Below are 23,486 nucleotides of genomic sequence, written 5' to 3'. Positions count from 1 at the left end.
GGCCCTGGGGGAGATGCACATGGATGCTGCAACACTCCAGCACATCTCCTTTATGCTTTATCAGCTCGATCTGCTCTATCTCCGGCTATCTCTGTGTATTCCACACTATTTACTGTTTTCTCAGCTTTAAAAGGCAGACAATGCCTGCAGCCATGGCTGGTCTCGTTGCACTTTACCACAGTAAATGCTGACCAGTAGACTTGACGGTTTAGTTTGTCGGTTTTTCACATATCTGAATGGTGTCGTGAGTTTTCTGTGTTTAATGTGTTGATAGAGTTTTAGTGTGCTGATAGAATTTCAATGTGTTGATAGAGTTTCAGTGTGTTGATAGAGTTTCAGTGTGTTGATAGAGTTTCAATGTGTTGATAGAGTTTCAGTGTGTTGATAGAGTTTCAGTGTGTTGATAGAGTTTCAGTGTGTTGATAGAGTTTCAGTGTGTTGATAGAGTCTCAGTGTGTTGATAGAGTTTCAGTGTGTTGATAGAGTTTCAGTGTGTTGATAGAGTTTCAATGTGTTGATAGAGTTTCAATGTGTTGATAGAGTCTCAATGTGTTGATAGAGTTTCAGTGTGTTGATAGAGTTTCAGTGTGTTGATAGAGTTTCAATGTGTTGATAGAGTTTCAGTGTGTTGATAGAGTTTCAGTGTGTTGATAGAGTTTCAGTGTGTTGATAGAGTTTCAGTGTGTTGATAGAGTCTCAGTGTGTTGATAGAGTTTCAGTGTGTTGATAGAGTTTCAGTGTGTTGATAGAGTTTCAATGTGTTGATAGAGTTTCAGTGTGTTGATAGAGTTTCAGTGTGTTGATAGAGTTTCAGTGTGTTGATAGAGTTTCAGTGTGTTGATAGAGTCTCAGTGTGTTGATAGAGTTTCAGTGTGTTGATAGAGTTTCAGTGTGTTGATAGAGTTTCAATGTGTTGATAGAGTTTCAATGTGTTGATAGAGTCTCAATGTGTTGATAGAGTTTCAGTGTGTTGATAGAGTTTCAGTGTGTTGATAGAGTCTCAGTGTGTTGATAGAGTTTCAGTGTTGATAGAGTCTCAATGTGTTGATAGAGTCTCAATGTGTTGATAGAGTTTCAGTGTTGATAGAGTTTCAATGATGCACAACACTCCACCTCTTATTAGCACTCCTTTGAACCTCCCTCCTCTCCTGTGTTTACTATTCTGAATGACTGTGTACATAAAGCCTCCTCTGTGTGTTAACTAATGTGTGTGTGTGTGTGTGTGTGTGTGTGTGTGTGTGTGTTGTTGTCTTTCTCAGGATAGCCGCAGCAGTAGCAGCATGACCAACCGGCCGCTGGTCTCCGTCTCCCCGTTGTCTCCGCTGAGCTCGGTGGGGATCCCCACCCCCGCCCAGCTCACCAAGACCAACGCCCCAGTACACATAGATGTGGGTGGGCACATGTACACTAGTAGCCTGGCTACTCTTTCCAAGTACCCTGAGTCACGGTGAGACACACACACACACACACACACACACACACACACACATACATACACAGAAGTTGGACCTTATTCTGACTTCCTTCCTATTAATAAATACAAATGTAGCTCTGTAATTAATTTCAAAAGTGTGTCTTCAATTGTCCAATATCGGCTACATTTTATTTAGATTCTGATGATCTGTAGGCTATCGCTACAAGCTATAACTACTGTACAATCAAGCTCATTATGTAATAACCTGGTCTTGAATACACACATTAACATTGTTGCTTTTTCAAAAGTAAGCTTTAGCACATAAACTGCCCCAATGCAATGTTTTCTGTTTGAGCACTAAAGTTGCTATTATTTCACTGTGGGAGAGTTCAAATATTGTAGATGCTTAAATGAAGGTTTCTTGTCCATATGAGGATAGATTTCCTGTTGAATTGACATGTCTGTAGGCACCCCTGGTCTGTTATTATGACATCCAGCTGTGGCCTGTAAACATGTAGACGTATGTGAGCATGTCACGGTCTCCTTGTCTGCAGGAGGAACAGTTAGTGGTGTTCAACTTATTCTACCTTTTCACATGAGAAAAGTGCGTAGCCCACACTGAAAGTCAAATTCTGATGGTATGTTTTGTTTGGTTCATGGGTTTTGCATGAATGGCATAAATATCTACAAACCATATAACAGGCATAATAGAAAGGTTTACAAAGAATAACAAAACAAGAAACAACACCGCTTCATCACAACATGATATGCGCAATCACAGAAAAAAATGATGATGATGATGATGATGATCTCCCCTCTCCCAGGATTGGCCGACTCTTCGATGGGACAGAGCCCATAGTGTTAGACAGCCTTAAGCAGCACTACTTCATCGATCGCGATGGTCAAATGTTCCGCTACATCCTTAACTTCATGCGGACTGCAACACTGCTCATCCCAGACGACTTCAAAGTGAGTTCTGTCCCTATGCTCAGGCTTGGGAAACTTGGGAAACTTGGGAAACTCTGTGTGTACACCTACACCATGTTGTGTGAACTATATTGATTGATGTGTGCGTGTGTGTGTGTGTGTGTGTGTGTGTGTGTGTGTGTTCCAGGAGTACTCTCTGCTGTATGAGGAGGCAAGGTTCTTCCAGCTGGTCCCTCTGCAGGCTGAGTTGGAGCAATGGCGGACCGAGCGTGAGGCCAGGAGTGTGTGGCGTGAGTGTGAGTGTGTGGTGGTGCGTGTGGCGCCAGAGCTGGGGGAGAGGATCACACTCAGTGGGGACAGAGCTCTGATAGAGGACGTGTTCCCAGAAGTGGGAGACGTCATGTGCAACGGAACCAATGCAGGCTGGAACCACGACTCCACCCACGTCATCCGCTTTCCCCTCAACGGATACTGCCACCTCAACTCTGTACAGGTAACTCCACGTTGACCCTGGGTATACCACTGATAGAACCTCACCTTCAAGTTGTGAGCTTAGAATTATAAGGTTCTATCTCCGTTTAGGGCAGTTCAGAGATATTGAGCGTCAACGTTTTTACATTCCATTATGTTCTGTGAGATGGAACCTTTGTATTTTATGAATTACTAAGTAAAAAAGCAATCAACATTTAAAAAATAACACCACACGGGGAATAATAAACACCTAATGGATCAGATTATGTAAAAAACTCAATTTTGACAAAAATGGAGATAGAACCTTATAATTCTAACGTCACGCCTAGGTATACCACTGATATAACCTCACCTCAAGTGAATAACGAGATCCCCAATGAAATGAAACCCCCTCATCTCCCTAACTAAGAGATCCTGTCAACCTACCGGTAGTTCTGTGCAAGTCAACTCAATGTGCTGATACAGAGCTATAGTTATAGTTCATGTTAATGGTTCTGAAAGACAGCTCCACAACTGTGCACATCAAAGATTAATTTAAGAAAGAGATTCACTTCTCCAGAGGAACTGAGTGAGGATGCTGGTGGTGGATGGTGATGGGGGAGGGTAGGTTGGGGTGGGTTGGGGTGGGGGGGGTTCATACAGGGCCAGTCTGACTGAGGGGGGTTGGGGGACTAATCCTGTTTAGATATGAAACGTGGCCACTGGCTGCTGGAGCTGCTGCCATGTAGAGCAGGGAGCTACGGAACAGAGGCAGAGAGAGGCGAGGGAGGAGGGGAATAGGGGGGGGGGGGGGGGCGGGGGGAGGGAGACAGAGGGTAGGGGAGCAGAGGCTCCCTCAGGGCACACTAATGGAATGTCATCTTGCAGCCATGTAGAGAGAATGGAGATGTCGTGAGAGGACATTGTTGTTTGTGTGTTTTGGGTCAGGGAAGGAGAAGAGTGTGAGATGGATTCTGCCTGCACAGACTGTCTACTAATAAAGAGAGAGATGAGTGAACTTAGGCCCTATGGGCACCATCTGTGCTATTGTTAGTAACACATTTGCGCGCACACACACACACACACACACACACACACAATGTCTCCACAGTTTGGAGTCTTTTATTGCTCTGCAGTATTATTCGATTCTGAATCAGACTCGTTGTGAAATCACCTGTGTGCTCATACTCCAGCTGTCGACTGACCCTCTTATCAGACCACCCCATGCACTGTTTCTCCTTTTGTGTCTTTTTAGCAAGTACTCCTTACTGGGGTCGCTAGAACCTTATTGTGAACAATGTTTTACTACATAAGCGTACGCTCTTAGAAAAAAGGTTTCCAAAAGGGTTCTTCGGCTGTCCTGTAGGAGAACTCTTTGAAGAACCATTTGGAGTAGAACCTTTTTGTTTCCATGTAGAATCCAACATTTTGGTTTCCATGTAGAACCCCATTGTCTCACGTCAGGCTCTGAGTGTTGTGTAGGAATGATGCCACCTGTTAGTAAGACAATGTCTAGAACCCTCTATGGAAAGGGTTGAACACAGATCCCAAAAGGTTTCTTCAAAGGGTTCTCCCACAAGGACAGCCAGGGAACCCTTTTTGGTTCTAGGTAGTCTTAATCTTTTGCATTGATGCATTGATACAGAATGGGCAGTATATTTTGCATACAGTATTCACAATACATAGACATAGTTACTATTATATATTTATATAATACATAATATATTATATTACAGAAACGATGTAACGGTTTCAGTTATATCTGTTTGCTTTTAGCTCCATGTTATCTAGCTGATGATCTTTCATGAGCAGCTAGTGTGCTTAGAACTTCAGTTCATGTGACATTTGTCTGTCTTATGCCTATCTGTGTACTGTGTGTGTGTGTGTGTGTTTAATAATGTTTTTGTGTTTTGATTGGCAGGTGCTTGAACGACTGCAGCAGAGAGGTTTTGACATCACAGGGTCATGTGGTGGGGGGGTGGACTCAACTCAGTTCAGCGAGTATGTCCTACGCAGGGAGGGGAGGGGTGGTCAGCATGGTTCCACCGTCATTTGCATTAAACAGGAGCCACTGGACTAAGCCCCGCCTATAGGTCAGAGGTCAGGGATGACTCTGATCTGGAGAGGAGCAGAGAGACATTCCTCCACAGCAACGCCAGGGAGTCTGACCTGAAGTTTGTTCTAGAATTTTGGGACATTGCCCTGATGAGGTGGTGGTACTGTACTTGTGTCAAGAGGAGGAGACACATAGGATACGCCTACTCAATGACATCGAGACTATGAACCATGGTTGTCAGTTAAACTGGCCTCTATGAATATCCCATATCCCATGAGACCCATAGCACACAGAGCATCAGCACCAGCACGGTTATACTCATTATGTTTACATGCTGGGTCTTTCTAGTGTCATACATATAATGTACATACTGTAGATTAGTGTATGTTATGTGTGGATTCATTCAAATTCTCTCAATCATGTGAATAGGCATATACATTGAATTCACTCTCATACAACAAACTCATGTCCATAACTCCAGCTCTACTATGGAGGAACTGCACATCTGAGCATGGGGGAGGGGGGGGGGGTCTCAGTGGAAAGAATGTTATTTTTAAAAAGCACAAGTGCACACAGCCCCGTCTGGGATATCTAACCCAGCCTAAACTAAAGAGATACGTATGTGTGAAGCTACAGTTCTGAGGCACTAATGGAAGTTTTACTTTCGGGAAAATGTAAGCCAATAAGACTTTTCTCTGAATTTAGTATTAAAGCACAATTCTGAGGCAGGTATTCCTCTGAATATCACTTTATACTCGTCGTAAATGAAAAGGAATGTGCAGAGATTGGATTATTGCATGCCCTATACGGAGCAGAGAAGAGTTATTGCTCTTTATCAGCCTCATCCCTCTGCCAAAAGGAAATCTGATATCATGTATTTATGGATGAATGTATCATGGATGTAAATAATAATAATAATAATAATAATAATAATAGGGATGTAAATAAATGTTTCATACCAAAAGTGTGCTCTCTTTGTGTGTGATAAGTTCATAAATATATTCAGAGAAACCTGAATAATAAGATAACTCAGGTTATCTTTTTCTATCTTATCATTTTCCTATCAGGAGAGAGGAACGTTCCAATCACAAAACAGAGATCACTGTGTCAATTAGGAATTGAAATTGAACATTTAGGTGAAGTCTGGATCAACTTTAGACGCCATAGTAAATTTACCACCTGCTCTGTATTTTAAGTTGAGATACAGAAGAAACATGAATATGCATGAGAAATGCATACATTAATGTTGCTAAACTGCCTTTGCCTTCCTGGATCTGACGGGCTGTCATACTGTAGGAGGGGCTTTTGTCTTTGATCTGAGCCAGGAAGCTGTGGGACTCGTTAACTTAACTGACGAGACAATCAATAATTCAGCAATCACATTATTAATCACATCACATTTAGCAATCCTCTATCAGCCCTCTGCTGTTGATCCACAACTAGTCACCAGCTGAAAGATTTCTAGCCAATTAATTATCTCAACCTTCCATTCACTCTCATTCGTCCTGTCTTTATTTCTACATTTGATAACATCAGCTCCCTTTGACCAAGGTAATGGAATAATGCATCTCAATCATAATCCACCCACACAACTCTCTGACACCCACGCCCTTTAGTGTCACTAACTACTACTCATCTCCAATCAGGAATTTAAATGACACAATGTATAATTGTGTCATGAATTCATTTAGATGAAAAATTTGTAATGAGAAAACAAATTACTGTATGTGAAATTCAGAACTAGAAAAGTCGGAGTCAAAAGTCTAGTTTGTGATTGTCCATTTATTTTATTCACAGGTTCACAATCGTTGTGACAACCTGAGGATTCTGTAAACAACAGAAAGAAATGGGTTTTCAGTCAGTATTATCGACATAAACTTAACTCAAAAAACAAAATGTCACCACAGAACTTGTTCTCTGAATCACACTCTGGGAAGACTGGTTATTGCCGTGGGCCCCAGCATGCATCACTCTGCTGCTGTTCTGACCACTCTCTTGCCCACAAACACACACGCACAAACACACACACAAACACAAATTCTTCCCTCTCTCAATAAGTGCCATACCTTATAGTGCCAAACTCATTTACAAGTCACAGAAATTAACAGGATATCTTACAGTTCAGTTCTTTTTTTGGTCCTAGTCAACTATTTCTTAGGTAAACCCTTAAGACTCTTAGAGGGCTCTATTTTAATGGCGTAAAAAGAATAGACTAAGAATAGCCCGCAAACGCAGGCACTAGCGGAGGCACAAGGGTGTGTGTCTGAAATATTACTCCTATTGTTGGCAGCGATATAGATTTCTAGAAATAATAACAATACAAATAAATTATATTAATCATAAATTAAATAATGAAACTAAATAAAAAAAATCACCTCTGAAATATTACTCGGGTACAAACAAATTGAATCTGGCACAAACAGTGAGGGAGGGAGAGATAGATAGCGTGTGGTTGTTAAACAGCCTACAACTATCTGAGCAGTGCTTTGTAGAGGGTTAGAGAGTGGCGCAGAGGGGGGTCCTGCTCCATACACAGCAACAAGTCCCTCAGAGTGACTCGAGTCACCATCTGAGCCACGGCCCTCTGGAGCACTGACCCTGCTCCTCCAACCTGAGAGAGAGAGAGAGAGAGAGAGAGAGAGAGAGAGAGAGAGAGAGAGAGAGAGGAAAATCATACAGTCAAAACCTTTTCACATCACCACTATACTCATCTCCTTACTTCCCCTCTCGCCTGTTTTTTCCTCATTCATGCACTCAGGCGATGCCTGTGAAAGCAGAAAGGAAGGCCCTGTGGCATGGCAAAGGAAAGAGAGAAGAGGTAGGAAAAAAGCTCCCCCAGGCAGCAGGGTCCTATGGGTAATGGAGTTCAAAGGCACTGGTTAATGTCTGCAGTTTATGGTGCCTCATTTCTAAACCCATCGCCTGGGGCAAGGAATTAAAATAAACGGAGAATTACAGACTCATTAACCTAGACTAACAGTCTTGTGCATACATGCTCCACTGTTCTATGTACCTCTCCCATGGAGTCCTTATTATCAACCTAAACACATGTCTTGCTACAGGACAGGGGGTGTCAGTCCAAACACACTGTGAGACTTAGTGAGTACTGTATAGTACCTTAGTTTAGTTTAGTTAAGTATATCGAGGACAATCCAAATACATGAACCATATAAAATACAGTAAAAAAGGCAGTGTTAGCCTAGTCGGCTAATTTTCAGCTGAAGTCCCCGGCCAGTTGCAACATGGCATCCTGAAAAGTAACGTCATTAATTAAAATAAAACATTGCAATATTCTAAGAACACGTGGCTGAGACAAGGTACCCCAACATCACACGTGACAAAAAAACACAAGTAAGCAAGCTGAGGTGATTGCAAGCGGCTAACACTAACAGCGCATAGGGGACAGGGACACATTAAGTCATAGCAAACACGTAGAAGCACATACAAGCCAGAGCATGTTTACAAACCACACCACATACACACTTATGGGAGCAGCGACATGTCAAGCACATAAAAGCCACAGGACAATTACAGGCCACACTTACCTACAGGCCACACTTACTTACTTAGTTAAGCCCTTACCTGGTTCCCTGTGAGGTCCAGGGGTCTTTTCCTGCGGGGCCCGATGGCAGCCAGAGCCGTCAGGTTGGCCTCTCTGTACTGCAGCTGAGCCTGCTCCAGCTGCTGCAACTGGACATCCATAGAAAGCAGGAGAGAGAGGGAAAGATCAAAGGCTGTCCAACCTAGTGACTGTTCATTTGATTGGACAATGCAGGTCAACCAAATGATCAAACCTCTCAAACAGTATCAATGTTGTCAAGGTTACAAAAGAGGACAACTGTATAAGGCAGACACACCAAAACACACACTGTAGGTGAAAATTATTCAATTTTCTGGACCACCGCAGGCTCTGCAGCCCCAGAAAGAGGCTCAATTAAAATGAGCTCCAATTAGAGCAGCACCTTCTCCGGGGCTTGGGGGGTGTACAGGGATGGCTGTTGGGGGGGGGGAGGGCAAAGAGACTGCTTGGTGGGTGAGGTGTGGGCGGGGGGGGGGGGGGGGGGGTGGCACAGGCTGGGCATGTAAATGAACAGATTTTGTTGATTTCTGCCGTTGCTGCGGAGAGAACCTCTGGGAACGTGGACGCCGTGAGCGATATACCAATGGAGAGAAAAACACTGCAGCATCTCAGCTCAGTTGCTTTAAATAACCACCGGTACCGACGCCTTTCATCTACATGCCTGCACACCACAACACCCCCAGCTAATGAATTACACATGGTATTAGATTTACTAAACGAACAATTAGCAGACATTAAAGGATTTCCAAACATTACTTCTCAAAAGTATATATTTGGCAGCACTGAGCTGAAAGTTGAAACAAGCACCTTATAAGGCAGAGAGAGTTACAGAACACACAGCTCAGCAGCTATTGGTTAAGCAGAGACCCACATTGAGCTGATAAGCGGTGTGCTGTATATGTTTGAAGGTGTACCAGCCTAGACCTGCCAAATTAGCTACATGCATTCAAGGCCCGATTGTAAATAAATAAATTGCTAGCATAAGATATAGCATGGTTGACTGTACTTACCATAGTCCTGACCAAACTGTTCAACATTGTGTATTCAAAGAACGGCCCAAAAGAGGCCAGCGATTAAAGAACAGGAACTATTCGAGCTTTCATTCCGTGTTCCAGTGCCGGAGCGAGCAAGGGCTAATTATTGTCAAACACCTTCCTTTAGAGTGTTCTACTGGTCCTCTCCTCAGCCTGTTGGAAGACCACACACACACACACACACACACAAACCTCTATGGCTCGTTGCTTTAGCAATTGCTGATCCTCTGTGTTTGAGCGACTCTGTGAAGTAAAAAAAAAACATATGTTCAGTGTCAGGGGGTGGGTGTGTCTACCCATAAATAAATCATTTCAAAGCAGACTAGGTAGAGAAACCATATCGTCTTCATACTATAAAGTCATAATTCAATCATCAATAATCAGAATTTTGTTGTAGTTTTATATCAAATATGCTGAGAATTGATGTCTGTCTCTATGCATTCTGGGAAATCGAGCACTAAGGAAGGCCTTCCCTTCCTGTAAGAGATGTGCCAATAACTTGTGGCACAGATGATTATGATTGGTTAAGCAAGAGTAGTGACCTCATCAGGGAGGAAACTTCTATAAATGTGGGTTGTGCTCTCGCAGAAGGGGGCTTTTTGACTGCTACTTTCTCTCTGAGCTCATGTAACTTTGCTTAATAAAAGGCCTCATTTGAGCCAATTGATTTAAGCTCTGTGTTTTTATATTACTACAATATCTACTAAGAATCAATTAAATCCACTACAATTTCAGAAAGGTTTATGACAACTCCAGGGTCTGAATTACTACCAATTCTCCAGAATGTCTGTTCAATTGTTTACAGGCCAAACATTTTAAATGGCAGAATAAACATATTTACTCTACACAAAAAGAAAAAAACTGGATGGTAAATTCATCACACAGACAGAGACACAAACACACACTCCCTCTCTCTCTCTCGCTCTCTCTCCCTTCATTGCCCATGCCAGCATGTTGACAGTACGGGGAGTGGTTACCTTGGCGATACGGAGCAGACCTTCCCTCTCCTCATCGTCTCGCCTCTGTTTCTCCAGACGCTCCAACTGTTCCAGGAAGCGCAGCTGGGAGCGCACATCACTGACCTGCGTGTGCCTGAAATCATCCTACACAGAGAGGAAGGAAAATGCTTTGTTCTGGGCTGTTAGGAAGTTGTATGTGTGTGTGTGTGTGTGTGCTTTGTGAGGGCAGAAAGTGTAATAATGTTTGATGTGTTGTGTGAGTGTGATGGCAGGTTAGGGCACCTTAAAGGACATCTTGCGGTGCTGTGCCACCACGGTGACTTTCTCTAGCAGGTCTCGGAGGCGCTCTTCTGTGGCGTGAGACACCAGACTGACCACATCTGGCACCACCTCAGTCACCCCCAGAGCTTCAGCTGAGACAGGGGGGGAGAAAGAGAGAAAGAGTGAGAGAAAGAGATGAAACATTGTCAACAAGTCAATACAATCTGGAGAGTGTCTTTCATCTTTACCTCTACTAACACACCAAATCTGTTACTGTCTGGCCTATACACACACTGTTATGATGTGATTCAGACACACCATGATTATTCTAATTCCAACATTGCCCCCTACTGGTGAACAAGTGCATGACACCTCAGTGAGGTATCAGCAACTGAGGAGCACTGATTATTATGTGACAGCGGCTGGTGAAAGGGGGAAACAAGTCAGCAACCAATCAAAAATGTTCAGACTTTTTATTTTGAAACACAGAATACATTTCAATGTTGTTGTAAAATCACAACACACCCTAGTCAAGCCAAAATATTGCAATGGATTCGGTGAGTAATCCCCATTGCTACCTAGTTAACAATGACACTACTTTACATTGTTAGCAGGCTCACAAAACAAGCTGTGTTAGTTGACTAGCGATGTGTCATTGATTTTCAACAACACTGAAACTCATTGACATTTTTCTAAATAAAATTCATAACGTTCTTTCTAACACAATCGTCTGATATTACAGCCCGTCGTCCCAATCGGCCTCCGCCAGCCTCCCCTGCATCACTGGAACCCAAGCTACTCTCGGCCCTCTCACACACATGGAGCTCCCGCAGCGCTTCATATCGGTTATTCGGATGTAGTGAGTAGAGAGGGGAAGGACAGGGGTTCTGTGTAGGGAGGTGAGGTGGGGGAGGGGGACCAGGGGTAGTGAGAGGGATTGTGGGTACCAGTGTGGAGGATGCGTGTGAGCAGCAGGGCTGGGGGCAGGAAGGGCTCGTCACGGCAGGATCGGACCACCGTGCCCACCGGCGCCGAGTTGGTTCCTAGGATACTGGCGTTCTCCTCGCTCAGGTTGACACCGGCCATGGAGGCCACGTCGTTTATGTCATCCTCATCCCTGTAACAAACAAACCCAACAAGTAGCCTCTAAACCGACCTAAGACACATGGCTCAGAGTCCTTATCAGTTAATAAAACCATGGTAACCATGGTACCGATGTGAGCGTTACCTGAAGAAGCCAGCAGTGTCTTTGAAAGTGTGTCTGTGGGCAAGAGGGGGTGGGCCCTGGGTAAATGACTGCCTGACAAGAACACCTACGGTGAGAAAACGTACATGATGGATAGAAGAGATGGGGCATGCCTTTTACTAATCAACACAGCTTGGGTGTATCCGAGTATGTGCGAGAGTTGAATGCGTGTATGTTTTACCTGTGTGTTTCAGTCCTGTTGTCTGGATGACCATACGTTTGGGCAGGGTCTGGTTCTGCACAGATAGGAATGTGCGGGAGGGGCCTGATGCAGTCACGTTACTCTTAACGGGCACTCCTCTGGGCTGCTGGATCACCTGTAGAGAAAACACAGAAGACATCAACAACATCTCTGAAATATGCCACATGGAGCTGATTTGATCATTGAACACTTCTCAGTGAGTGAATAAGAATACAATGCTGTTCCTTGAGATTCAATTCCAACAGGAAAACAACTGAATACACCGACTTTCTTTTCACAGTTTAGGGTATCCGTGTGTAAATCAGTGAATATTGGAGGGGGGGGGTATTCGCACAACATATAACATTGTCTAATAACATTATCATTGCTTAACATTATGAGTTTCCCTTCTGAAGTGAAGAGAGCTTTGTCTTTGCTTTCTGCAGAGGAACTGATGAGAATCCTCATTTCTGGACCAGTAGCTGAAATGTCATTAGTCCTCAGCTTGGGCACTAACTGAATTACACATTACCTCAGGCCTGTGCATGTGTTTGGGAGAGAACGAAGACAAAGCAGAGCAGAAAATGTACTGCAATTTTAAAAAAAAGTAAACTGCAACACAGAGACTCTCAAATTCACTTCAACAGGATAACCACGGTAACTGGATCACTGTGTAAACATAAAGAGGAGATCTTAGACAGTTCATACAGGTTGTTGGGACTCTCCGGGCCCCAAATCTTGAATAGAAAGACCTAGATCTAGCTACATTGGGGCCCTGACCAGATTCTTTGGATTATATCAGGATGTTTGTGAGGCAGGAGGGCAAGCGAGTCCTTTGACTGAGGTTTGGGTGAAAAGGGATAAGCATAAAGAGATGATGTTTACCAGCTGGGTGGGCTTCGTTAGATGAGCGCTGCCTGTGCCGAGGGTGGAGGGCATGACGTTGGGGGAGAGGAGGGTAGGGATGCGGGTAGGAGCGGGGGTTGGGGTCTTGGATGTTGAAGCCTGGGGCTTGGGTTGGTCAACCTGCTGGATAAAGAGCTGTGGGTTTGGAGTGAGCTGCCGCACAGCGGGCAGACTTTTCTGGAGACGCGAGAGAGAAGGGAAAGGGAGGAGACACGAGAAAGAAGGAGGAGAGAGTGAGTTGTTTGACACTTGAGCTGCTTTGAATATGACTCTGGTCAGAGTAGGTTAAGTGGTTCTCTCCTTGAGTGGTCACCTTAAGAAAAGGCACTAAGTAAGGTTGGGGAGAGGACTTGAGCTCATGGTACAGTCGGTCAGTGAACTCCTCAGGTTCAAGTCTCCCATCCTGGGGGACAAAGAACAGCATGAAAAAAAGACAAGAGTTGAATGAGTGTGTAATATGGAGTATGTGATTGTATACGTGAGTGAAAACGGGTGTGGGTGAATGAATGACAGTACCAGCAGGCCCCTGACAAGCTCTCGGACATTCTTGGCCATGTCAGCTGACTGTGTGCCACTGGAGGCCAGCTTTATCAGCGTCACCAGGAAGTTCTTACACTTCTTCACGTTCTCCAGGGTCTCCTGGGGGGAAAACATACACAACACAGAACCAAGACATTCAATGCATTCAGTTGAAATAGGTTTTGAAACAGAAAACAAAAGTGAGTCTCCTGTCGGCCAAGTTCAGGTGGTTTCCTCCTCGGTTTCGGTCCCTCCCATCCCATGTTGCCATTTTGAACACGCCACACAATCAGATAAACCTTTTTGTGGTCTGACTCACACGTGTGATGGTGGGAGGTGTAGCCTTAGGGGGGTTGGCCTTGATCGGAATGATCAGAGGACTGGGCTGGGGAACTGGGCGGGGGATAGGCCGTGATATCAGGCCAGCTGGAGGGATGGGAGCAGCCCCCACCATCTAGACCAAAACAAAAGCACCAAAAAACACACATTCAAACAAACACATCATTTATTGTGCACAAACACACAAACCCTATAACTGGAAATGCATAACTCATTGCTAACTTTTAATGTCAACGTTGACCTAGTGAATTAAAAGAGAGAGAAAGTCTCTTTTAACAGGTCGATAAAGTGGAGAAGAAATGTACTACACTGGACTAGAGTAACCCTTCTTTATCCACCATCTACTTACCCAGAGACCAGAGAATATACCAGACCAGAACTTGCCTGAGACCAGAGATCAAGCTCTACTCATCTAAGCTTACCTTAACCACAGGTATCGTCCTCTGTACTGTGGTTGTACGGATGCTGGGAGGGGGAGGTACTTTGATCACAGCTGGATTCTCAACTTTTCTAGTTACAGTTGCTGCAGACACCTACAATGACAACAGCATAAATAGCACAGGATGGCCAAATGTTGTGAGCTCACACACACCCATTTATATAGACAAAAATACACACCTGTGATGGTGTAGGGCTTGGAGAGGGGACTGCTGGGTTTTTCGTTACCATGCCCTGGGCCTGGGCCAAAGCTTGCTGGGAAACCAGCATCAACTGACCACTATCACTGCGGATGAGCACCATACCTGCCAACCGATACATCAGAAGAGCTTCAAAGATGACACTCCCTAGAGAGAGGGCCGGTCAACTGGACTCACTCCAGCCTTTTTGACCTTACCTTTGTCCCAATTTATCATCCATTGTCCACCACCCCTGCTGCCTAGTACTCCCCTTTTTCCCACAAGCTCAGATACTGTCCACAGCATGCATCACTCACCTTGTGGTATCTGAAAATTTGCTGGTAGCTGTACAGATTTAGTTAGAGTTGGTCTGGGCCGAGCAGTTATTGGCTGAGGGGTTGTTGTTGCTCTTGGTACAGCCATCACTACACTCTTTACGGGAGGTTGGGTCACAGTGGCCAAACTGGCCATTCGGTTCAGCTGGAGGGATGGGAGAGGTCTTGTTTGTGATGGTTGTCCACCGGCGTTCGCACCTGAAGTGCTGAATTTGTTTTCCACAACTACTGAAGAGATAGCTTGTGGTCCCGTGCACATCACCGGCTTTGAAGCAACGTTGCTCTGCAGTACTATACTTGTGGACAAGGTAACCGGTTGTGCGCTTGCATGGCTGGATACGACTGAGGATGAGGTGGTGGTTGTTGGTACATTGACTTTAGTATTCGGTGCGTTTTGGGGTTGCGTTTGATCAGTGCTCGAGTCTCCCGCATTTCCTTCAGTTGAAGTGGCGGGGGTCGGGAAGAGGGCGGTGGGTACGGAGGCATGGCACGTCTTCTCCACCTGCACTCCCAACGTGGCATCACCGTTTGTCGCCGTTCCGGTGCAACAAGCATTACTGACGGAGGCACTCGGGCATGGGCCATCTGGCTGGTTTGGAGTTTCTTTTAAGCTGGTTTCCGTTGGCATTTTCCTTTCATAAGAATGCAAGAAATTAAATAAATGCCACTAAAGAACATGAATGGTCTATATATCTTAAATTCTTGAATAACCTTTCACTTTTAGTTTTATGAGCAGGTGATATTGCACGTTTGGTCTGTTTTTTAATCCAGAGTGTAATGACAATGGCACATTGAACTTACCTTGTCCACGCTTCCCGTTCGTTAGTCATGTGGCCGTGTTTATGTAGGCTCCACTTGAGGCTTCAGCTGGCTCAGCCGAGGGAATCCCGTTGTACCGCGCGCTATTGTAGTCGAATTAACGGTCATTTAGAACAGCTGTGCAGCGGAGTGATACATAGTTAAAAGTCCCAGTGCTGTTATACTATCGTAACTCATGGAATGCCTCTTGTCCAATCAAATTACTTGGTCGGAACTAACTGTTGTATAATGGCTGGTTAACTCAATGACACTCCTAAGGAATTAGTGCTGCTTCAAGGGACCTGTCCATGAATGTTGATTGATTGATTGAGAATGTTTATCTTGGTCCCTTTTTTTTTTACTTGTGTAAACATGTTACGAATATTTTTGTACCATAATTTGTACAATCGGAAAATATGTTTTTAAAGAAAAAGGGGTCTGTTCAGGAGGTTGGAATCGTTAAGAACGTTAAGATGTTTTGTGAAAAACATGGATATTTGTCATGTGCACGACTCATCATATTTCTATCTGCATCGTACTGAACGTGTCAGCCAGTGAATACAAGAACACATTACCACGGTCTGTTTCAGGTAGCATTTTTTAAATATATATTTATATTTCTTGGCAATTAATAAAGAGTGGGACAGTGAGCAGTCAAAAATACAAAGCAAACAAAATCTTTTTATTATTCAATGTTCCATTTATAAACAGCATGAGTTGTGGAATCAAAAATGCTTCACAAAATGTAACAGTAAAAATATATGCAGCAGCATATCCAACCACGCTAAAGAAAGAAACCGAAACGAGACCATCCTGTATGTGATCAATAGAGTGAAAACATGTGATTCACCCTGAACTGAAGCCTGACACAACAGAGGAGTTAGGAGGATTTCTTCGCCTTCTTCTTTTCTGCCTCCTCTTCTTTCTCTTTCTCAATTTCAGCCACAAGGGTTTCAATTTCTTTAGACTCCAAAATCTGAAAAGAGATAAAAACATAACGTGGTTGATTTAGGGTCAAGAAAAGCAATTAATTCAGAAGTCACTACATGGGACATAATCATTAGGGTTTGGGGTTAGGGTTAACTGGGTGACTGTTGTGCATGTATATACCTTCAGTGGCTGGTTCCTTCTGATCACAGCCAGCTCAATGTTCTTCCCTCCTGATTGGACGACCTTTGAGCGTAGGGTCAGAAGGTCAGTACAGTCATTAACATCATCTACTACCAGTCCAGTAATGATTATAGTGGCAAGCGTTGGTGTGTTAGGCTACCTCCAGCAGGGCTTTCATGGTTAGCTTAATAGCTCCATTGTCAGTAGCAATGGCCTCATCTGTGTAATTCTTCTCCAGGAACTCCCGTACAGTCTTGGCACTGCGACCAATCGCATTGGCCTGCACAGTAGTTGGGGGGGGGTAGAGAAAGGTTTAAAAAGGCTTCCAATCATATACCAAAATATGTATGCACTCACGGCGCAAGTCGCTTTTGATAAGTGTCAGATAAATGGAATTTATGATTATTATATTATAAATCAGCATATCAGAGTGTGCTCTATGGAAGTATCCAGCCACATACTTTCCAGGCGTGGTAGGTTCCAGATGGGTCCGTTTGGTACAGCCGTGGAGTGCCATCATAGTCGAAGCCCACAATCAGAGCAGAGATACCAAAGGGTCTGCGTCCGTTACTCTGTGTATAGCGCTAGGGGGAAGACGAAGAGGAGAGACCTGTGAGACCCTCCGTCAAGGGGTATGACTATTTGTGTGTGTGTGTGTGTGTGTGTGAGTAATTTTGTGAGTGTCCATGTGTCAGAATGTGAATAAAGCATGCATATTAATAGGGATGCTCCGATTTATCGGCCACCGATTTAAATCGGCCGATTTCACTCCAAATGACTCGATCGGTGATCGGCAAAAATGGCCGATCGCAAAAGCCGATCATTTAAGTTATTTTATTGTGGGAAAACGTTATTTCTATGTTGCGATAACTTCTCAACAGGATTTCACAGGGTTCGTTCAAACTATCGTAATTCTTGAACTATATGTGCAATCGGGAAAAAACAACAGTTTCTGAAAGCAGAGAAGTTGCACTCTCTAACCATTTAGGGTTATTACGGTAGTTCACCAAAAAAACAAATGCATTGACCTCTAAGCGTCATAGGAGCTGGAGAGTGATTTCAAGAGAAGCGGTATTTTATACTTTAGTGAGTTTTGTACATATATATGTTTGTGATTGTGAAATGTCATGAGGTTAGTTCTAGCGAATTTACCTGATAGAACATCGACATGCTAGAAACACATAAGTTAACTACACATAATTAGATGATCATACCGCCCCAAACACAAACACGTCCCAAAACAAAAGTATTTACAAAAGCCTTACCAAATAGTAGTCTATGGCAAACGAGAATGGTGAATCCAATCCATAAAGTATTTAGTGATCGTTAAACTGTTGTTTATTTTTCGTGTTATGAAAAAAAAAAACGAGTCGGCGAGTCGTAAATTCGCTCTGGAAATCTGACCAGCAGTCATGGAATGCCTCTTGTCCAATCAAATTACTTGGTCCCTTTATGACGTTGAGCCCAGTGTGCCCTCCGGAGCTCTCAGAGCGAATTTACGAACTCAGCCTAGAACTACGCTACTCGCCGACTCGTTTTTTTTCATAACACGAAAAATAAACAACAGTTTAACGATCACTTTTTTTTAATGTTGCCACGTGAAACGATGTAGGAGGCGATTCGACTGTAGGCATGTGAAGTTATAATTTCTTCAAACTTGCAGTGGTAGCAACGGTGTGTGTGTTTTAGTAAATATAGCGTGCGTGTGTGTGTAGCTGTACGTGTGTGTGTGTGTGTGGCCCTCCTGTGAGAGGTGTGTGTGTACCTGTGAGAGGTGTGTGTGTGTGTGTGTGTGTGTGTGTGTGCCATATCTCAGTATGTAGGCTATGCAGTGTAAGTAAGTGTGTGAGTTTATTCTGTTATTTATGCTATTATATCTAGTATTGTGTTGAGAAGCAATGGAAATGAATCAAGAATTGATAAAGTAGGCTAACTTACATTATCATTGTTCTATATGCAACAGAACAGATCACCCAGCATTGCTAATGAAAAGAATCAATGAATGTGAGTCTAATACCAATACTTGCTCAATAGGTCTTCAAATCTATTAAAAGTGTTCTTATAAAGGTCTTAAATGTAACTTGTAGAAACCTGCTTACATTAATTATGCGGGTGTTACGGTCAGGGCCATCGCTACTTACACGCGCATCATTGTTAGACTGTTAATGATAGAGCTAACCATCTACGGACAAAAAAAAGTGTCACCTTTTTGGACCATCGCCAGTTTGCACCCCTGCGTATGTAAACCATGAAGGCCACGTTTATGATGTCTTTTATACAGCCATATCGACTGACTTGGGTCTGCGTTTGCTTGGTGCCTAATGGATCAAGACTTTTGTCTAAAAAGCAAAATATATGTAGGCTATTATCCAGTCAGTAGGCATACAGTTATGTATTTTTTAAAAGATCGGTATCGGTAGATCTTGAGGAAAAAAATCGGTGATCGGTATCGGCCCCAAAAATCCAGATCGGAGCATCCCTACATATTAATGTGTCCGTTTACCTGTTTGAGCGTGGCGATGTGACGTGTGATGTACTCCACAGTAACAGGATCCTCTACTGTCAGTCGATGACTCTGACACTCCACCCTTGCTCTGTTAATCACAATACGAGCGTCTGCTGTCAGACCTGGGTGCACAAGCGAGGGAGAAAGTAAAGATGAAACATGGCACAAACCACACCTGGTATTACACAAACTAGACAAACATCTGTGGGCCTAAACTATTCATTGATAATAAGGGGGATAGAGCTGTGAAGGTACAGGTGCCAAATAATGGTGTTCCGATTATGTTAGACTTACCTGCGAAAGCCATACACACATGCTCGTCCAATGCACATATCTTTCGTACGGTCCTCTCCTCTTGAAGTTTGGCTACAGACTTCTTCTCAACACCTAGAACAACGATGTCTTTACCTCGGATGCCAATCTGCACAAAGAAATCAAGTTAATACAGTGCAACTACACGAGTTTCACTCGGCCACTTAAAAACACCAACCAGGGCGCCCTAGATAATAGTCTGAATATCCAACTGTAGTATTACCAAGCTGGCAACTGGGACAGAATTATAAGGTTCTATCTCCGTTTAGGGCAGTTCGGAGATATTGAGCGTCAAAGTTTTTACATTCCATTATGTTTTGTGAGATGGAACCTTTGTATTTTATGAATTACTAACTCAGAAATTTCAACATTTTAAAAATAACACCACACAGGCATTAATAAACACCTAATGGATCAGATTATCTAAAAAAACTCAATTTTTACAAAAATGGAGATAGAACCTTATAATTCTAACGTCACGATATTCTATGGGCTAGAAAGACGCTGCAACAACGTGCAAGTCATGACACACTGGTTAGGTAGCTAGCTAAGCTAGGCAGCATGTCAAACTCACTGCAGTAGAGCCCTTTTTCACCGCTTCTTGCGCGTACTCCACTTGAAAGAGGTGTCCGTCGGGTGAAAAGACTGTTATTGCTCTATCATATCTGGAAGCCATGTTTCCAACTTGTTTGTAAAGACAGTGACAGTCACTTAGCAGCTCCCCAAAGGACGAGAGTCGAGATCAGTGTGGAACGCCGCCCACCCACTTCCGGTTAATGTCAATATCTCTAAATTAGGAGTTCTTCGAAATAAAAGCACCTATGTTGAATTTCTTTAAGCATTTATAAATACTCAAATTTAGTCCAATACTAAAATGTAGTATTTATGAATGCTTAAAGAAATTCAACATAGGTGCTTTTATTTCGAAGAACTCCTAATTTAGAGATATTTACATTAACCGGAAGTAGATGGGCGGAGTTCCACACTGATCTCGACTCTCGTCCTTTTGGAAGCTGCTAAGTAACATAGGTGCTTTTTAATAAGGAACCACAAAAGGAACCACAAAAGATATTGATATATAAATATTGAATCTTAATGTATTATTCGTTTTTGTAATTCTTCTAATATCCACATTGCCCTGATGAAAGACTGCTGCACTGCATAGTGAACACATAATGGACTTTACACAAATAATATTTCAAGTCTTAACATGATTTTTTACTACCACTGTACTCGACAACACTAGTATATCAAGTGAGTTTCAACATAGATTACTTTTTCCTGCTATGACTGATAGATAGATGATTCACTTACTTAGTCAAATGTATTTGTTGTAAGTCGCTTGGGATAAAAGTGTCTGCTAAATACCAAACATGTTTACATTACATTTACATACACATGTCAAAATGTAATATAATGTAATGTAATGTCATACAAATAATTATTGGCCCTGTACTGTGTCCCCTCGAGATTGCATAGGGAACACATAGTGGACTGTACACAAATTCAAAATCTAAGCATGATCTTGACAACAACTGTACTTGAAAACCATGGAAAAGCATAGATATCAAGTGAGTCTCAACCATGAGGGGTGTCATATGAAGAATGACTGTCCCTTTACTGTCCCAACACAACAAGTGCCTTGTCCAGACACAGTGGAGGACCAATCATTATTTGCTTTGACAATCCTCACGGTTGAAACTTTCATCTGAATCCATATTCCAGAAGTGTCGCAGAGTAGAGTGGTACCAGAGATGAATTGAAATCAGAAAAATATTTCTGTACAATCCCGTTTTTAATAAGGAACCACAAAAGGAACCACAAAAGATATTGATATATAAATATTGAATCTTAATGTATTATTCGTGTTTGTAATTCTTCTAATATCCACATTGCCCTGATGAAAGACTGCTGCACTGCATAGTGAACAGTTTTTTCAAAACGATATATACTTTTCTGTTGGGTCATTTGTCCTTATTTCCGCCAAAATAAGAGAAAATATTGTGACCCTATTACTTTCCATTGCTGTTTTAATTCACGCCTTTTACTTTGAAGTCAAGAAAACGGCGAAAAGAGAAACACGGATGAAGTGAGTGTACAGGAGGGTATTTCATCAACGTCGCTAAAGGAAAATCCTGGCTTATTTTTGATAACTTCTCGTGAGATTTATCAGAATATGCCTGGATATTTGTAGGAACTCTCGCGAGACTTGTCAGACTAAACCTGGTTTTCTTTTAGCGATGTTGATGGAATACCCCCCAGGACGAGCGCATGCGCGACTCGAGTCCGTCTCTCATCCCTCCTGATCACGTGGTCTGTCTGGAGTACACACACTTCAAGGCCAGAGACTTCTGACCGGACAAATCAACGTTCAACCTACGATCTCATAAGACCTGAGGCCTGACACTGATCGTGTTTTTGTACTTGTGTTGATACCTGAGCTTGAGGTAAGACAGCCCAGGCTATAGCTAGGCCTAACTCAGCTCGCTACTACTAGCATCGTAAGATTAAAGCGAGTTGCTACTTGCTAGATAGATTACTGTACATAACATATTACATCAGTCTTCAATTAGCACATTTAACTTAGCAAATGTTACCTATGATCATTATTCTTTACGCTTGTCTGGTAGAAGAGCAGTGGAATTGAGCCAAGACTAGACTAGTTTCGGACCAGAGCAAAACATGTCACATCGTGAGCTTAGAATGATAAGGTTCTATCTCCGTTTAGAATGATAAGGTTCTATCTCCGTTTAGAATGATAAGGTTCTATCTCCGTTTAGAATGATAAGGTTCTATCTCCGTTTAGAATGAGAAGGTTATATCTCCGTTTAGAATGATAAGGTTCTATCTCCGTTTAGAATGAGAAGGTTCTATCTCCGTTTAGAATGAGAAGGTTCTATCTCCGTTTAGAATGATAAGGTTCTATCTCCGTTTAGAATGATAAGGTTCTATCTCCGTTTAGAATGATAAGGTTCTATCTCCGTTTAGAATGATAAGGTTCTATCTCCGTTTAGGGCAGTTCAGAGATATTGAGCGTCAAAGTTTTTACATTCCATTATGTTCTGTGAGATGGAACCTTTGTATTTTATGAATTATTAACTCAAAAAAATGCAACATTTTAAAAATAACACCACACAGGCATTAATAAACACCCAATGGATCAGATTTGGTAAAAAACTAAATTTTGAACAAAAATGGAGATAGAACCTTATAATTCTAACGTCACGACATGCCTGTGTATGTTTCTATGTCTAGCTGGGTCCCTGACATGCCAGACACTGAGACCATGCATGAAGATTATATTAAAGCAGCCTTGAGCAGCAAGTGGCCGAGAGCAACATGTACCAATGCAACCTTAACCCTGAAAGAGATGTGCCTTCAAACAACCAGACTTCACATGAATGTACTAGACAAGAGTGCTCTCGGTAAGTGTCTCTTGGTGTGTACCACCAAGCTAGTTCCTAACATGTATGAATTATCAGAAAATGATTTAAATATTGCTGTGCTTTATCACAGTCTGAAAATCACTGTATGAATTAACATCAAGTGTATCATTTGTTGTTATACAGACCTCCCAACGTCACTCTTAAAGGACCTTCTGCCTCATTTGAATATTGTTGATCTCGATAGAATTCACGAAGCAGTGAAACTCAAAGGTGGGTATGAGCAGGGAACCTGTAAAAGGGCTTTGTGTGGTATGAGTTATGATGGTCATTGTTCCGACTCAGACTTGCTGTCTGGGTCAGACCATTATTCAGACTACGATGCTGTTGATTAAGGTTGAGGTTAATTCTGCATTTTTGATTTTCAGGGATCTCCACCTCGTATGTGTGGGCAGGAATGTTAAGAGATTTTTATGCCAAGGAGAATGTAGGTGTCTTTTTTCTCTTGCAGTCAGATTCACTCACCACCATAGAGAAGGCCATTCATCCACCT

General features: G+C 42.8%; 2 protein-coding genes and 1 long non-coding RNA gene across 3 annotated transcripts; 1 reads left to right on the top strand and 2 right to left on the bottom strand.

The window, feature by feature from the left end:
• Positions 1 to 7,317: 7,317 nt before the first annotated feature.
• Positions 7,318 to 14,912, bottom strand: taf4b (TAF4B RNA polymerase II, TATA box binding protein (TBP)-associated factor; the record flags this gene model as incomplete). The annotated part of the gene is made up of 15 exons (XM_080536591.1): positions 7,318 to 7,458; positions 8,430 to 8,537; positions 9,654 to 9,704; positions 10,439 to 10,564; positions 10,703 to 10,833; positions 11,629 to 11,798; positions 11,910 to 11,994; positions 12,109 to 12,244; positions 12,994 to 13,191; positions 13,328 to 13,417; positions 13,531 to 13,653; positions 13,853 to 13,987; positions 14,295 to 14,405; positions 14,491 to 14,615; positions 14,807 to 14,912. 15 exons carry the CDS (start codon positions 14,910 to 14,912, stop codon positions 7,318 to 7,320), a joined length of 1,836 nt encoding a protein of 611 aa, XP_080392717.1.
• Positions 14,913 to 16,283: 1,371 nt separating this feature from the next.
• LOC308161790 (proteasome subunit alpha type-7) lies at positions 16,284 to 20,298 on the bottom strand. The gene is made up of 7 exons (XM_080535862.1): positions 20,125 to 20,298; positions 19,533 to 19,659; positions 19,236 to 19,360; positions 17,194 to 17,316; positions 16,893 to 17,012; positions 16,733 to 16,795; positions 16,284 to 16,598 (listed from the first exon to the last, which is right to left on the bottom strand). The coding sequence occupies exons 1-7, from the start codon at positions 20,224 to 20,226 to the stop codon at positions 16,503 to 16,505; spliced, it is 756 nt and encodes a 251-aa protein (XP_080391988.1). The 5' UTR covers positions 20,227 to 20,298; the 3' UTR covers positions 16,284 to 16,502.
• A 1,594-nt stretch (positions 20,299 to 21,892) lies between these two features.
• LOC308161728 lies at positions 21,893 to 23,256 on the top strand. Its single transcript, XR_013937553.1, has 3 exons — positions 21,893 to 21,997; positions 22,806 to 22,975; positions 23,120 to 23,256. It is a non-coding gene; the product is annotated as an uncharacterized lncRNA (long non-coding RNA).
• Positions 23,257 to 23,486: the final 230 nt, after the last annotated feature.

Source organism: Nansenia antarctica (genome assembly GCF_963989245.1).
Source record: "Nansenia antarctica genome assembly, chromosome: 7".
Classification (NCBI taxonomy): Eukaryota; Metazoa; Chordata; class Actinopteri; order Argentiniformes; family Microstomatidae; genus Nansenia; species Nansenia antarctica.
The sequence above is the reverse complement of the archived record's forward strand: the minus strand, read 5'-3'. Positions and strand labels throughout refer to the sequence as shown.